Here is a 17,039-nt window from a genome sequence, read left to right as displayed (position 1 = left end):
ACCCGATGAAAATGAATTGTGATAACATGAGGTCAAGAGGTTTCTGCCGTTTGCTTGAAACTCTTGAAGGTATTACTTAAAAAGTCTTGAGTTTGAATCCCTATGACTACTAATAAATGATAGCCACTAAAAACTTATCTAACCGTTAATTTTAAGGCTCCGAAAGACTAGTTAAAGTATACGTAAACTGATCAGGTTAAAGTGGCTTTCAAAATGGCATTTGGTACTTCACAATCAACATAATTATATGTGATAAAAGCTTAGAGAGAGTAAGGGAGAGCACAAAAGAATTACAGCTTTGTATAGGTCAGTAATCTCATTTACAGAGAACTACTACTATATCATTAACTTTGTCTTTTTCATGGAGCAAGTACTTACAAAAAGATGTCAACACTGATATACACAGTATTTGACTGTTTCCCTAACTTAGTGTTTCGTAGCCACAACAAACATAGCACAAGTTCCATGACAAAAATTGCAAGCAAAGTTGCAGAGGTTTTTCATCACCATGGGGCTGTTGCCACTTCTTGGAACTTAACCTGGAGGCTATCAGTATTCACCCCCAATGTCTCAATCTTGGCATCAAGTTTCTTTATTGTTTCTCTTACTTCCAAGAGCTTCATTTCCAGAATTCTTTTCTCTTCGTCTGCATCAGCTCGTTCAAGTCTAGCTTGTTTAGATCTTTTGGGTTCTGAAGCAAGGTTCATAAGCTGATCCAGCCGAGTTTGTAAGAAGCTGACATTCATCCCCATCATCTTAAAGGCTTTCAAAGTTTCGTCCCAAATGACAAAATTACCTTCGGAGGTGGTAATCTTGGAAGCTCTAATAGCATCAGCAATGTTGATGGTCTCCGAAATCATTCCTGCAGCCAACCTACAATTAAGACCTTCAAGAAGACCTTCATGAAGAAATGAATTTTGACTACTACAAAGCTCATAGTATTTGGCCCGGAGATGTTTGGAGAGTGTTGAATTTATAATTAAGCCATTCACGACAATGTTGAAATCCTCAACACTTTTCACTTCTTTAAAGTCAACAGCAGATTCTGATAATCTAATTCCATCCATAACCTCAGAATCTTCTGACTGATCTGACACAGGCTCAAGCTTACAACTACCAGTCATCTGGTTATGCTTCTCAGAATTTACTTGAGGAATTGCCTGTGCAAGGGGCTGGGGCTCCCAATAGTTATCATCCTCCTTTTCTTTACATAAATTAATGTCCTTCTCTGCATACCCTTTCTTTTTGAAAGTAACTTCAAAATAAATTAGAAAAGGCAACTCATTAGTGTCCATACGATAATACAGAGGAAGAAATAAAGTGAACTGCAAACCAATATACCAGAGTCCCTTCGGCTATAGCAAGTTTCTAATTCTAGAAGGCCAAGAGCACCATCCACTTCGTCTGAACCACTGGATCTCACAATGTAAACCTGAGAAAGGGTATTGTAACAATCAAGCATTGAATATGTATATAAAGAGAAAAAAGTGATAGCTTCATGCAATAAGATATTTGTGAGTTGTACACAAGGGAGAATGGAATCCTATTTCACCAGTAAGCTCCAGGAGAGCTTTGTCAATGTAGGGACCTGATTAATTGGTAAAACACTTCCATTGTGGCATACTTCTATGGTTTCATTGTTTTGGCGATAAATTAGTAGATACCAGAATCCCAGTCGTCTATCAGCAGTGAAGTTGGCAAACTTGACAAATTAAGATAAGGCCATTCCCAGACTTAAACCGAAGAATACAACTACCTCAACCTCAATTATCAAGTTTTGACAAACTCCAAGAGTAATATTAAACTTTTATTAATCTGTCACATTAAACTTTCAAGTAATTCAAGCATTCTCTTTCTTTTTAGGCAAGGTCACCAATGCTTCTGCTTTCTTTTTCTTCTCATATTGTATAACATATTGCACTTAATAACGTCAATTATTCTACTAATCTTGTGTACAGTAAATATTTAAATGTTTTGCAAAATTTTATTTTCGAAGAAATGCGATAGATTGCTAAATCATTTGATGTTTCCATTTTAACTTAGTTCCAGAATAATAGAAACGGGAATCATGCTTAAGAGGTACATAAAATTTGAAAGGTCAAAAAACATATCAGCAAGGTTCAAACAATTACCTTAAATTTGGATGGACCAACTAAATGAAAAACTAAGACATCCCTCTCCACTAATTTGTGAGCAATGGCAAATCCTCTCCATCCTGCACTTAGGCCTACCTTTTCTGCAAGATATTTTGTTTCATATTCTTTACTACTTTCATCTTCTAAAACCATCATCGTATCTTGTTTTGGCAAATGATTAATACAAAAATACCTCGGGAGACCCTATCAGCAGAAACGTGATCAAATGTCAGGTCAGTGATTGCTTGTTCAAATTGCAAAAGCATTGACAAAAGAGGTTTACCAGCCAAAATCCCCCAGAAACATGTGAACGGAGCATACACTTAATGAAGCTAGGGAATTGAGGCGCCAGATTAGATTGAACATCCGTTGCTTTCTCCATGACAGAAGACTTAACTTCTTCATTAATGTACGAGCTAGCATGTGTGGCTCTCTTTCGCTTTTGACTAAAGCCAATAACAAGAGTCAGGACATAATTCACTTTTCCTGTATATTAAAGGAGAAATAACACATAGTCGTTTACCATTTGGAGTTCCCAGCATATATGCATATAACCTGTCCAAAAAATTATAAGATTTCCCATTAATTTATTATTCCTATCTCCAACATTCAGAAAAGGAAAATTCTAGATTTGCAACTGATTAAAAGAGTTATAGTGTAAAGATGATATGCAATGCAGTAATTTTTAAAAAAACCAAAGTCAAGAAGGCCACAGATGAATTCAGGAATTAATACACAAGTCCAACTGGCAAGCGGAGGTAGAGAAGAGTGAATGTTAATTTGTTGGCCTAATTTAAGGCACTTCAATTAATCTTAAAAAAAACTATGCAGAAACAAATGAATCCTCTTAAAGATCAACATAACATAAAATGATCCAAGTTCTTTTGCTGTCATTTCCAGAAAAGAAAGAGAGAATTAGAGAACTCATTTGGATGTGTATTTGTAGAAACTGTTTTTGAACATCTATAAAACCATGAAAATTATCATGGGAAACCATTATTTGGTAACTTCAGTGAACCTGTTTTCTTTTCTCAAATCCACTTCGATTTCTGAAAGCAGCCATGTGTGCCCCTTATTCTCAAAACCGAAGCCGAAGAATGTTTCAGAACTTGTTATTTTCAGCGGGTTTTTTTTGTTCTTAAAAGAACCCAAGTGCTCAAAATCTCTAACTTCTATGATTCTACCACTTTATCTTGTTAAAGAATTTATGAGAAAACAGCTCTGAGACATCCTGACAACGAGCACTTCTTCGTGTTGACTCATTTTCTGGTTCCGAAACAGAAAAACAGTAAACTCAAACAATATAAGAAACATTTTCGTTAAACCTGCAGAAAAAGCAACTTACGAAAACAACAAATTTTGTTATACATTTCATTTGGGTGTTGAATATTTACCACAATAGGCCTTAAACTCTCAGAGTGTTCTTATCAAACAACCCAGCGACCACATAAAAAGTAAACAAAAATCATGAAACTCGAAAGGCAAACAAGTAAAACTAAAAATGAAACAGAACAGTAAAATAAGCTACGAAACAAAGACACTGAGCAAAGCTATGCTCATTTCTAACTCACTTCCTTGCCAGTCACCATCTTCCTGTCCTTCAGTGACCTATCTTTCTTAACAGGCTGCAAATGAACAAACCCAGATGAGAAATACATGTAAATAACTAGATATAAAAAGAAAAGTAGAAAGAATGATGACCTTGGGAAGACAGGTATTATCTCTCTCTTTTCTTGAGGTAATAGCCATGGCTTGGCTTTCTGACCAACAGCGCCAAAAACAACTGTGGTGTGAATTCAAAAATAAGTGGAGTGGAGTTTTTATTTTTATTAAATTTAGAGAAAGAAAGAGAGAAGTTGAAAAGACCATTTCATTTGAAATTCGTAATTGCGCCTTGATTGACTCTTGTCCATTTCATGAAAGAGATTCAACAGTGCTCTCATTCGTAAAGTGCACCAACTTCAATTAGTCCTAAAATAAAGGGACTTTCTTGAGATTTCTAGAGCACTTCATTGTTTTTTTTTTTCTTCTTAAAAATTAATTTATGCTGTAAAAATATTTAAATTAACATATGATATGATGAGTTTTTATACAGAAACCCTAGTCTTTCTCATAGACACTTTTTTTTCCGGGTTACTCACAAACAATATTTTCTCGAAACAGGATGTCCGGATTAACTTGCGTATACCTCGACTAATCTTTGTAGCTTGTAGGTAACTAATTCATGATCACCTGCTTAAATTTTGAAAGCTATAGAGATTCAAACTTGAGATTGTGCATCTTAACCACACATCCAAGCGCTGGTCGTATCACTTGGGCTATTCAAGACCCAGGGTTGATTCTCATTGTCTCATAGACACCTCAAGATTGTAAGTTTTTGCAGGACTTCCAATTACAAACTTGATTTCACACACTTGGCTTCAAAAGGTTGGGGGAAATCTGGATTATATGTGCATGTGTTAGCACATTATATATTGTATCAATAAAGATATGGTGACAAACCTTTCTTACTAACTTTTTCTCACAAATGTAACGTGACAATTAACAATTGATCAGACGGGATCTATTGTTAGGGAGACGAGACTCATTGTGAACTGTCTCGTCGCATTTGTGAGAAAAAGTTAGTGAGAATGGTTTGTGAGCATAGTATTACCCTGTATTGTATTGGTTACACACACACACACACACATATATATATATATATATATATTAGAAGAACCAAGTTAAAATAAATTAAAGTAGGAGAGAAAATTGTAATATTACCGTATATAGTATAATCTTAAGATGAATAATGATAGGGTTGAATAGTAATGGATTGGCATTAGGGGTCTTAAAAAAAAATGCAAAAACCGAACCGAACCGAATCGGTTCGATTTCGATTCAAAGAAATACAAAAACCGATTTTTCGGTTCGGTTACCAGTTTATGAGAATATAGGAACCGGTTAACTGAAACCAATTTATTAAAAAAATATTAAATATTAAATTAACTAGTTCAAAACCAGTTAATCGATTTTTTAGTTAAAAACTGGTTCAGTTCACAAAATCAGTTAACCAGTTTTAAACACCCCTGGTTGGCATGGAGTGATAAAGATTATCTAGACGTGGTGCATAAATCATGTTATGCTTGTACGATTAATATGCAGAATCATGCTCCGAATTCCAAGTCAACTCAGTGGATTCAAGTCTTATAGCATTTCATCAAATATTTCAGAGTAAAAGTAGCCATTTTCTGCAATCACAGCTCATGAAGTTGTTAAGAAGAGAGTTAAAAGGCCAATCCAAAGGTTAGAGAAAGGGGAACAAAAGAGTACTGCTACAACATTATCAGCTTAGAAAATTACATTATTGTTTGAGCTCTCTCATGGCTGACTCTTATAAACTATGTAAATTGCAGTATTTACACAGAAACTTTTAATCTGCAAAGTTAGTACAAACTAATGAGCTCTGACTCTGAAATCCTAGCTGCCTCCCTACACCCTTATCAAATAATAAAAATGAACAAGCAAACAACAACAGCAACAGTATATCAAGAGAGATATTTCTCATTACCTAATAATTCTTAATATGGAATGTATATAATCACCATGGAGCATTAACTTCCTCCTGAAATTTAAGAGCATGCTTCTCAGCTTTCGCCTTCAAAGACTCTACCTTATAATCAAGTATTCCCGTTGTCTCCTTCAATGTCAAAAGCTTCAATTCAAGAGCTCTTATCTCCTCTTCTGCACGGGATTTCTCTAGAGTTACTTCTTTGAGCCTCTTTGATTCCATAGGCTCTTCTAATTCTAGTGCGAGGCTCATCAACCGGTTCAACCGAGCACGTAAAAATGCAACATTCATGCCCAATAGCTCAAAGCCCTTTAAGGTTTTGTCCCAAACCTCATAATCAGCTTGAGATGTGGAAAGGTTACAAGCTCTAATGGCCTCTGCAATGTTAACAGTCTGGGTAATTATTTCAGCAGCCAATTTACAGTTAATGCTCTTCAGAAGATGGTTATGCAAAAAGGAATTTTGAGAGCAGCAGAGCTCATAGTATTTAGTCCTATGGTGATCAGAGAGTTCGGAGTCAATAGCCAAATCATTCACAAGAATGGTGAAATCGTCAATGCTTCTCACTTCTTTAAAATTACAGGTGGATTCTGAAGACTGAAGCCCTTCTGAAGAGTTAGGGCCAAGATCTGCACTTCCATTCTCAAACTGATCTGTAACATGCCCGTTAGTGGTCTCTAATACCATCAGACCGTTGTTTTGAATATTGTCTTGTATAAAGCCTGGAGGAGACTTTAAGCGTTTAGCCCTTTTCTTGGATCTCTTTCCCTTCTCAGTCTGATCTTTTATTGTTGCTTCAAACTCAACATCCAAGGGAACTGTAAATAAATTAAATTAATTTCTTAGTCACCTACAAATAGCAACAGAGCTAAAAGCAGAAGTATTGAAACACACCAGAATTTAGTGGTTTTGCTTCAGCATTCACATTCGCAATTCCATTTGCTCTCACTACAAAAACCTACAGAAATGGGGAAAAAAGATGCAACAAATAAGTTAAGACCTATTAAAGATTTAGCAACTACTTCACACTAACTTAACTGAGTTGAAAGTAGCCAAAGGACCCAACAAACCACATGCAGAGGAAAAGACTTCCCTACCTTTACAAAAATCATTAAGAGATTTCACACTACTCAATGTCAAATTAATAGATCATTATGCTCAGTTCCATGCTTGATTATGTGGAAATAAATTGGGACTTTTGTTTCACCATTCCAGGTAGAAACACACAGGTTTCATAGTTTCACTCCCACACGTTAACTAAATTAACTATTTCAATGAAAAACTACAATATATCAATTCAAGGCATAGAGAAAGTAGAAAAAGTACAAGGACTTCATATCACAAGTCAATCATCCACAGAAAAACAGTATAACTTACTCACTAAACTCAGTCGTGTCATAAGTCATGGACTAGAGTGCTTCTATAATATTCTCTATGCTAAGAATTGCACATTTCAGATGCTTTATGGAATTTGTTTGGTCAACCAATACCAAAACACCACAAGGCATTGACTGCATTCCTGAATTTTTCTTTTCTCAAATGAGGAACTAAAACAATTACTAATGATGTCAACGATTTATAAGACAGTTTTATGATATATAAACATAGCAAAAAGATCTGAATGGTACCTTAAACTTTAAAGGTCCAATTAAATGAAAAACTAGAACATCAGCCTCATTTAATTCATTTGAATCACAAAATGCCTTCCAACCACCGCTCAATGCTGTCCTTTGTGAAATATAGTTTACTTTATATTCACCCCCATTTTCATTTTCCAATGTAAATACTGTATCATTCTTTGGCATATGCAATTTGCAGAATCGCATAGGAAGATGCTGTCACCATAGAAGTTAAAAAAAAAAAGCTGTTCAGTACTGGCCAAATTATTGTATTCTTAAATTTGGGACAGAATATCAGCCTTACCAGCCAAAAGCCATGAGTAACATTTGACTTAACCATAGCTTTCCAAAAGCTTGGCAAGCTAGCTTCTAGGTTGGCTCGAAGCTCTTCTGCTCGTTCTATTACAGGGGAATGAACTTTGGTATGGTCATAGAGATCATCAATCATAGCTCTCTTCCGTCTACTGCTTCAGGTATATTACCAAGGAATCAATACAAGAAATAACAGAATTTCAACTTTTCAGAGACAGAAATTAAGGCTAAAAGAATCAAAGATAAAAGCACGGACCTTCTAGACTCCTTTGAACCATCATATGCTACCTGTTAAAAAATTCACAAGATATTTTCAATTAATTAGTCATCTCAATTTACAATCCCAATGATACCATATAAACCATTCAATAACCAGAAGAAAATTTATGATGGAGAAGTAAATTAGACACTAGGTTATGTAGTGTTTCAAAGACAATCTATTAGGAATATCAAGCTTGAATCCAGTTGGCCAGTTCAAGAACAACATCACATAGAATTTATTACAAAGTCAATAATAAATCCTTGAAGAACACTCAAAGATAACGTATAACTAAAGCAAGAAAAAATTGGTTCATTCTTGATGACTGAAAGAAGACTAAGAAGACAAAAGAAATAAAAGAAACCAGCAACTTTATGTCTGGCTTATGTTTAACAGTGAGACAGTTACAATTTCTAAACCTATATATAAGAAAAACCAATTTCAAGCTTTGACAGGTTCGTTATGTTTCCAGGAAGTTTTTGGATTTGGGCTGATGTTTTTCATCAATTGATATTCCTTACGTCAATGTCCTAGTTAAGTACATGATATATGGAATTAGGAGTTCAGAACAAGCTCAAAATTGTGGTTTAGGTTTCAAAGGGGTAACCTTGACCAGAATACAGTTATAAAAAATAAACAACACGCAAGGCCAAAGCTAGCTGGCGTTAGAACTACATGGAATGGTCTCTACAGGAAAGGGCTACCTAGAGTAGGAAGCAGGCATTACAAAATTTGGAACTCTGTTTACATGCATGTATTCTCTTTTATCTCACTATCTAGGCGTTTGAACTCTTAAAGCAGTAGTAGCCAAGTACATGATAGTCATTGCACAAAAACCTGGAAATTAGTCGGTTAAATCCGTGGAGATGGCTCTCAGGAATAAGCAAAAGGAAAATAACCACCTTGTTTATGTTTGTATGTTCTTCTTCTCTCAACTTTGAGACATTCCAGACTCTTAAAGCACTAGACTAATTCCCAGGCACATTAAACCGCAATCCTAAAGTCACCTGGCAGGACAAAACCCTGGAGGCTGCCCCATCATATTAACAGCAGCACAAAATGGAGAACAGTCCAACTGAAACCTAACTAGAAGCATAAAAACCTAGCCTAATTTCCACCAGTGAAACTCAGTACTGATATGGTAAGTCCCTACAGGAGCACAGTGGTCCTAAACCTATCCAGGGTTATCACACTCAAAACTAAGCATCAGGTTGCATATAATCTCACTTTCCGAGCAAAAAAATGCCTCAAAACTGATAAACCCTTAAAACATTCCAGAAGAAAAAGTACGGAAACAACTCAACTTTCACAGGACCAAAAATGAACAAAATCCTGAAGATAAACCTTGTTATTACCCGTAACCAGAAATTATCCAGCACAAAACCCCTGATAATCGCTGATAAATATCACCGAAAAACAATCCTAAATTAAACCTGAAAAACAATTTTGAACAAGGGTTGCAAAAAAGAAACTCGTTCTTACTAGTTCAGTCCTGAAGTCTGGATCCGGAGACATATCACCAATCTGGGTCAGTTTCAGCTTGCTCTCAGAAGACTTCCTCTGCTTATTAATCTGAAAAAGAAACAAACGAACAAATTCAAGCCAAAACACAGAATCAAAACATGCACGACCAGGAAAAAAAAAAACAGAAAGAAAGAGAGAGAACCGTGGGATAAGAAATAGAATCCGAGGCGCCTTGTTTAGAGAGAGAAAAGTGAGGGGGTGTGGCTTCTGGGTCATCCATTTCCAGCCTCCTCTTCTGAAACTGAAACTGAAAAGTCTGAAATGAAATCAGCTTGAGTTGGGTTTCCTGTTGTTTTCCTGGTGCTCCGTTTCCTTTTTTTTCCCCAAATAATTACTACACCGACGTCGACAAAACGAGGTAAAGGTGGGGTGTTTCGGACAGGTTAATTTACGTTTTTAATGTTACTAGATTTAGTGTCTCCCAACCATGATCCGAATTTTCTTGCTTAAATTTTACTGTTCAATTAATTACATACAGTTGGAAACTTTTTACCCAAAGCAATAAAATGTATAGGGAGCTAAAATTACTTTAAACTTTGTGACTATTTTTTTTTTAAAATAAATTAAAGTGAAAATCCTGAAATTTAGGTCTAATTAGTCTAAGATGGTAAATTGTTTAGAGAAGATTTGATTCTCATCAAAGAAAGATTTGGGTTTGGAGAGAAGGTAGTAACTTTAATAGCTTAACCCATTTCAAGTTTGAGCCTTTTAGGCCACCTACCACAGTTTGTGAAGAAGAGTTGAGGGAGAAGCTTTCTGTAAATTTTGTATGGCAAAAGACTTTTGTAATATGTTTCAGGGTGAGAATTTGATGATCAAGAAGTGAAAATTTGGAGTGGAGTTAAGCTGATGAGAATCGATTCCAGTGGACATTGAGGAATATGCAAAAATGAAAAACCTGTGTGTCTAATCAGGGTTTTATCTTTCGGCTTTTGGGTCTAATAAACTATCATTAATTGCAGATAATCTATGATATTCATAGTCAATCAGAAGCTTATGGAATTCCTGAAATGGGGTTGAAGGGTTATCAAAGTGATGATCAATATTTGAAGGTTTCTTATTCTGTGTGGACTTACAGGTTTGTTCAAACACCAGCATTTTCTTCCTCCTTCAACATTTGAAATGTTCTGCACTAGTTTCTGTACCTCACCTGGATGATTCCACCTGTATTTAATTAGTCTTTTCAGCTTTAGCATTCCAAGTCTGCTTACTGTCATTCAATAAATTTCTGTCAGAACACATAATTAAAGACCATGCAAAGAAAGAAGCAAAAATTTGGAATCCCTGACGCCTGGATGAGCAAATGGAATTAAAACTTAAACTTTCAACTTCATGTCGGAGTAATTTATTTTTGAACATGGGAATCCAGCTTCTTCCATGATATATAGTATAATATACCAGCAACCTTTTAAAGCTAGTAATACAACAAAAATTAGCCATTTTCAGAAGAAAACTCCAGCTTCAATATGCTGAAACTAGCAACTAGTAAAACACATTTCAATGGTTTTCAGTACAAGATTTCTGCACAGAAGAATGAAAGAAATTTTCATTGTTCCGCAGTCTAATTAATCCATCCATGCATGACATTCAAACAACTAGTATAATGAAATAAACATAAAACCATGCACTCTTGATTTTCATTTTTCATCATCAGAAAATGGAATACTTAAGGAAAAAATAAATATGTTCGAGTTGGTTTCATATATACTTTGGCTCCAGACTATAAACTAACCTGTGACCCTTCAAATAATTTCTGAAACCAAACAATTAGTTAGCAGAAACAAAAGAGAAAGATGCACCAACTGTTAATATTCCTTTCTTCGTTCTTCAAGGCATATATCATCAGGATTAAACAAGAGTTGACTGAAATGTATTTTTTTTTTTTNTGAAAGAAATTTTCATTGTTCCGCAGTCTAATTAATCCATCCATGCATGACATTCAAACAACTAGTATAATGAAATAAACATAAAACCATGCACTCTTGATTTTCATTTTTCATCATCAGAAAATGGAATACTTAAGGAAAAAATAAATATGTTCAAGTTGGTTTCATATATACTTTGGCTCCAGACTATAAACTAACCTGTGACCCTTCAAATAATTTCTGAAACCAAACAATTAGTTAGCAGAAACAAAAGAGAAAGATGCACCAACTGTTATATTCCTTTCTTCGTTCTTCAAGGCATATATCATCAGGATTAAACAAGAGTTGACTGAAATGTATTTTTTTTTAACCACCATTGGATGACCTAATGTTAAAAGAGTAAAAAGAGATTCTATGAGCTCCTGAGTTCGAGTCTCCCTAGACATGGCAATAGGCGCCGAAATTCTGGGACTCCATCCCGACCCGTCTCTTATGGGGCGGGGATTCCCCAATTTTTTCTGGGATAGGGGCCGGGACGGGAGGAATTTCAATCCCCATCCTCAGGGATGGGGTAGGGGTAGAGGTTTCCCTTCCACCGCCCCGCCCCGCCCCGTTAATATATATATATATATATAGATACTTTTTACTAATACCCTTATATATTTTACCTAATTACATAATTATCCTACTTATATAAACTCAATGAGTAATGCTACCTTTACACCACCCTTTACACCATTTTCATTACACTATGACCATTTTACTAATAATAATTTTATTATAATATTAAAAATTAAAAATAACTAAAAAATTATGTGGATGTGGCATATGCCATATCATGATGTAATAAAAATGGTGTAAAGGGTGGTGTAAAGGTATCATTACTCAAACTCCATATTTTCCAAATTTATCTCAACCTAAACAATTGAACAAGAACAAATCCTAACCCTTAAGTCTTAAACTTGTCGCCATTGCTGTTCGCCTTTAGTCGACTTTATATTGCCATTCGCTAACACCAATTTGATATCTCTGATTTGGCCAAACTTTAACTAAAGGTAAAATTAATGAGGTGCGGACATGCCTCCAACGTTCTCCATGGGGTAGGGATGGAGAATTCTTGTCAACCTCGCAACGGGGACGGGGCGAGCGTGGGGAGTGAATGAGATCCCCGCCCCGTCCCGCTTCATTGCCATGCCTAAGTCTCCCGAGACATTAATAGGGGTGGTCATTGAAGCTTTTATCTGACCGACAGTTTTAGGGTCCTGAAAAATTAGTCGAGATATAAGCAAGCTAGCTGGAGCACCCTTGGTGATCCAAAAAAAATGTTTTTTTTTTTTTTTTTCTCAATAAAAAGAAACAGACATTTGTGAATTCCCATATACAATTTTTCTTGGCCATTGACGTCACAGAATTAAGGGTTGCTATTTGCTAATCCCAAAGGTTGTGTCACAGCTAATGAGAAAAGATGCCAAACCTGTGGTCAATGATCAATTGTTTTGTAGTTTGAAACTATGAATCTACAACCAATACAATTAATAATATGGTCCAAATGGTGGACCTGCTAAAACAGACATGAACACGCTTCATACAATATATTAATTGAGAGCGTTATCAAAAACTTGTTTTTTCACACTCCCAAGATTTTGAGAAATTTGTTTCTTAAAGACTTTTCGAAAGGGTTATCTTCAACCCTTGAAGTGGATAAGATAATAACAACTCTTCAAATCCTCGATGAAACAGGCCAGAAGGCTCAGGTACAGTAAAATTACAGTATTTTTATTCCGAATATGAAATTTCACAACATTCCCGAATAAAATAACAGAAGGAAAAAGGGTAGTCATAAGCTCAAGCCTAAGTAATTTCGAACTCCAGCCTCTTGCTCATACATTAACATCCATATACAGGTTACTAATTAGCTCTGCGGTCATACAAAAAAGATCTTTGTACAGACAACTATTTTACAATTTACATCTGCTCCTCAACTTCCAAGACCATTGGCACACCATATATTGCACAAGTTTGGTGATCACGGCGCTGCTTCTGGGGTGATATATTGTATATCTACAAGATTTATTAACCGGCATCCTGTAGCTCAGCAGACATACAGATACAGATCAATCTTAAAACATGTACTTCATTCTATTAACGCGATGATCATCCTCGATATACTATTATATATGTACACTTTACGCTTTAGGATTTAGTCCACAACCTAAAGAAGAGTAACTGATGACTGACCAAGTTGTCTTCCAAAATGTCTGGAAGGCCTCATCGAATTACTGCCGCACCTCAATGATATCTTGTAGAGATTTTATTAACTTTATGTTAATAATCTCTAGGAGCTTCTGAACAAGCCAAACAAAACCAACTGCAGAGTTCCTCCAGTATAATCTTTAAGATATTATAATTTTGAGCGACGGTTGCTTTTGATACCACGGAAAGGTAAATTTCTACGAGAAGAGGCAAATGGCAGCCGGTTTGCAGAGCTGGAAAATCTAATATCCCAACCTTCAACATTCTTGGGAACACAAACATCAAAAAGGACCTGGCCAAGAACACTGTGTGCATTGATTCTTGGGGGAGAAGGCATGTAGACTGATCTTTCATTACGTTCATCCTGTAAAGACCGAGAGTCTTGACCATTGTGATGCTCTGCTGAACTTGGCAAGAAGAAGTGGTCACTTGGCCCAACTGCAACTCTTCTTAGGCTTTGGTTTGAGTTAACTGCTACTTTCTGAAGGTCACAAATTAACTCAGACATCTCATCATGCATACCCTCTATGCCAGCTCTTTCCCCAAGTTGTCGGACTCTTTGGGAATAAACTGACAAAGCCTTCTCAAGCAAACTGGTTACCGCAGCCCTGTATTGGATAGGGTAATGCTTGTAATGACCTGAAGCAAAAAGAATTGCATCACTTCAATTTTAGTGCATAATCATGACACAAACAAAACTATCAAAAATGACAAAAGCACGCATTATTAGAAATGAGAAGTGCTTATAGCACATCCTGTAATCTAGAAGATAACATATATTCTTGACCATGATCTAATGGAGTCTGCCAGGAAGATTGATTTTAACTCACTGACCAAATAACAAAAATATCAAATTAATCAAATGAATGGACTAGAAATGACAAATTCTGACTTCATCTGTTAAAACCTTTTAATCAAATGTGGAGTTAACTGAGAAAATGTCAAATGTCCAAGGCACCCACAATTTGGCATATTAGCTTGCTTACACATTTGCATTCAACTTTAGGCACTTTGCAAATTGTGTCACATTAAATGTCCACACTGGCAAATAATAAAAGCAACAATGCCTAATATCCAACATAATTGTTACTTTAAATGTAGTAAACACCAATAACAATGGTCAAATTTCGTAAACTATACCACATGATTTTAATAACCAACATGTGGGCTTGAGAATTAAGACAAACCTATGTGAGGAGAGCCATTCCATGTCACAAGCTCAACATCACCCCCAAGTTCTTGTATACGTTGAGTGAAACTAAAAATAACTTGTGGTGATGCATATTCATCATTCTCTGAGCATAAAATAAGAAATGGAGCCCCCAGGTCCTACATAAGAAACATAGGAATGTCAGATTAATGGACAGGAAAGACTTAAAGACAATTCAACAGGGTCATAGGCAAGATAGAAACTTACAACAGAGGAGTACAAAGTATGCCAATACTCAGAACGTTGAGATTCGAACCTAGTAAGACATAAACCATCTAGACCAGAAGCAACCCCTTTTGCAACCCACGATACAATCTTTAGCGGTCCAGGAATCTTTTGAATGGTGGGGTGGAGACCAAATCGAGCACAAAAATCACTAGTAAAATCTATGGGACCAGAATCGTAGATGTGTCCAGCAAGGCAATGTCTGACCAATCCACTTTCATCCTTCATTAAAACAGGAACCAAAGAAGGGAAACTTCAGAATTGAAGTTCTTGAGTTGTTGCAATAATAAAATAGTTGCCTACTACATAACTCAATAAGTTTAAATTTGAAATTAGAAAGGACATGGCACATACCGCAGTAAGATGACCATCACATGTTTCCAGAATAATCTGCAGCATCACATGCAAGAAAAAGAAAAAAAAAAAAAAAATTAATTCTACAGCCGCAAGCACTTCTAAAAATCACAAATTATAACAAGAAATTAAAATTAATTTACCTGAAAAGCTTTGTACATGCAAGCTTTCGGACCACCAGAAAAAGCCACGAAAACCACAGGACATGGTTTAATCTTCAGCTCCTACACACCCCAAATCAAAGCTAAGTTTCAACTCATGTATCAAAGAGAAAATTTTCAAAGCTGCATAAACGCCTAATTCTCTTTAAATTGACTAACCTAATCTCACTAGTAACTCAAATTTTCACTGTTACGACCAACCACACAACAGATTCAATCAGAATTTCACATATTCAGTAAGATTTTAGAATAAAATATTACCTCCACAAGGTCGTTGACAAGAACAAATGCTATCGATGTAGCCCTTTCGGGATAAAATCTGCACAAATTTTGACCAAAATAACATTTAAAAAAAAAATCCTAATAAATAAACAAACAAAACCCAAATAAAAGCGTAATTAACAGAGAGGAGAAGTTACGCGTCGAAGAAATGGGCATGAGAGACGAGAGAATTCCAGCCAAGAGAAGAGTACAAATCGACAAAACTTCTGAGCTGATTGTCATGAACTGAAACCCAAGCGAAAAACACAACAATTCCGCGGAACGCCGGGTCTCTCCGGCTCCAAAACACGGTACTATCACCGTTACTCCCACCACCGAGCATTTCTACGAACAGATTATAATATGCGTGCTTTGGTTGAGCACGAGACTTTTCTGTTTGGTTTTTATCTTATTTATTTTGTTTATTTCAGAAATAACGAGTTGTGAGATGGTGAGATGATCGGATGAGTGGATGAAAAAGGAGGAGGTGCCACGTCACACTGGTCGCACCACGCGCATTTTAGGATAAGTGATATGAGAATGGATTTGGTGTGTGAGGAAACGACGTCGGTTTGAGGTTGTTATTGGTTGTCGTTTTCTTTCACGTAACGAGAAGAGACAGTAATTGGAATTTGACCTTTGAAATTTGAACGGTTGGTTTTTTGTTGTTTGGTTGCAGCTATTATTTGGGTGGTTAGATCATCATGTCATCTCAAATTAATTAAATGTGTTTTATTAATCTTATCCTATCATATTCAAAACATGGTTATCATGGATACGCCTTTCAAAAATAATAATAATAATAAATAAAATAATTACAATTTTTTAAAAATTAATGGGTGTTTGACATATTATTTCTACTCATATTCTCAATCTTATTCCCCAAATATTGTTTGATAGATTATTTGAGAAATATTAGTATATTTTTTAACTATTTTTAGACCTCTTAAGTTTATTAATTTCATTAAATACCCCAAAAAAAGTTTAAAAATTAATAAAAACACCTCATAAACCCATACTTGTCAGATTCCGACAACCACTGTCAATGGTAGCCGGAATCTGTCACAATGGCCTACACCACGATCGAAACTGGCCAGTAATTTACCGATCTGGCATTTTCTGGCCAGATCCACAGTAGATTTGGCCATCAGCGACGGCCAAATGTTGGCCACCGTTGACCGACAATGAAGGCCATATCTTTGGCCGTCGTTGACGGCCAAAAATGGACTTTTGCGACGGTCGACGACCAGATCTGACCGTAGATTTGGCTTTTTTCGACTATATTTGTGGTGGATTTGGCCAGAAAAAGCC

General features: G+C 35.9%; 3 protein-coding genes across 4 annotated transcripts; all 3 read right to left on the bottom strand.

The window, feature by feature from the left end:
- Window positions 1-278: 278 nt before the first annotated feature.
- LOC116118511 (B3 domain-containing protein Os01g0234100-like) lies at window positions 279-3,917 on the bottom strand. Its single transcript, XM_031404496.1, has 7 exons — window positions 3,837-3,917; window positions 3,707-3,760; window positions 2,659-2,690; window positions 2,419-2,581; window positions 2,133-2,339; window positions 1,342-1,432; window positions 279-1,255 (listed from the first exon to the last, which is right to left on the bottom strand). The coding sequence occupies exons 1-7, from the start codon at window positions 3,882-3,884 to the stop codon at window positions 504-506; spliced, it is 1,347 nt and encodes a 448-aa protein (XP_031260356.1). The 5' UTR covers window positions 3,885-3,917; the 3' UTR covers window positions 279-503.
- A 1,442-nt stretch (window positions 3,918-5,359) lies between these two features.
- On the bottom strand, window positions 5,360-9,792 carry LOC116118495 (B3 domain-containing protein Os01g0234100-like). 2 transcript variants are annotated; one of them, XM_031404479.1, is made up of 7 exons: window positions 9,542-9,792; window positions 9,358-9,447; window positions 7,873-7,904; window positions 7,609-7,771; window positions 7,314-7,520; window positions 6,580-6,643; window positions 5,360-6,503 (listed from the first exon to the last, which is right to left on the bottom strand). In XM_031404479.1, the coding sequence occupies exons 1-7, from the start codon at window positions 9,617-9,619 to the stop codon at window positions 5,716-5,718; spliced, it is 1,422 nt and encodes a 473-aa protein (XP_031260339.1). In that variant the 5' UTR covers window positions 9,620-9,792; the 3' UTR covers window positions 5,360-5,715. The 2 variants fall into 2 exon arrangements, with proteins under 2 accessions (XP_031260339.1, XP_031260340.1); XM_031404480.1 differs by having other exon boundaries at window positions 5,361-6,503; window positions 7,609-7,768.
- Window positions 9,793-13,019: 3,227 nt separating this feature from the next.
- LOC116118500 lies at window positions 13,020-16,153 on the bottom strand. The gene is made up of 7 exons (XM_031404484.1): window positions 15,887-16,153; window positions 15,729-15,786; window positions 15,450-15,530; window positions 15,307-15,342; window positions 14,935-15,174; window positions 14,705-14,846; window positions 13,020-14,156 (listed from the first exon to the last, which is right to left on the bottom strand). Exons 1-7 carry the CDS (start codon window positions 16,069-16,071, stop codon window positions 13,666-13,668), a joined length of 1,233 nt encoding a protein of 410 aa, XP_031260344.1. The 5' UTR covers window positions 16,072-16,153; the 3' UTR covers window positions 13,020-13,665.
- Window positions 16,154-17,039: the final 886 nt, after the last annotated feature.

This window comes from Pistacia vera, unplaced genomic scaffold (genome assembly GCF_008641045.1).
Source record: "Pistacia vera cultivar Batoury unplaced genomic scaffold, PisVer_v2 Contig846, whole genome shotgun sequence".
Classification (NCBI taxonomy): Eukaryota; Viridiplantae; Streptophyta; class Magnoliopsida; order Sapindales; family Anacardiaceae; genus Pistacia; species Pistacia vera.
Note: the sequence above shows the minus strand (reverse complement) of the source record. Positions and strands in the feature narration are given on the sequence as shown.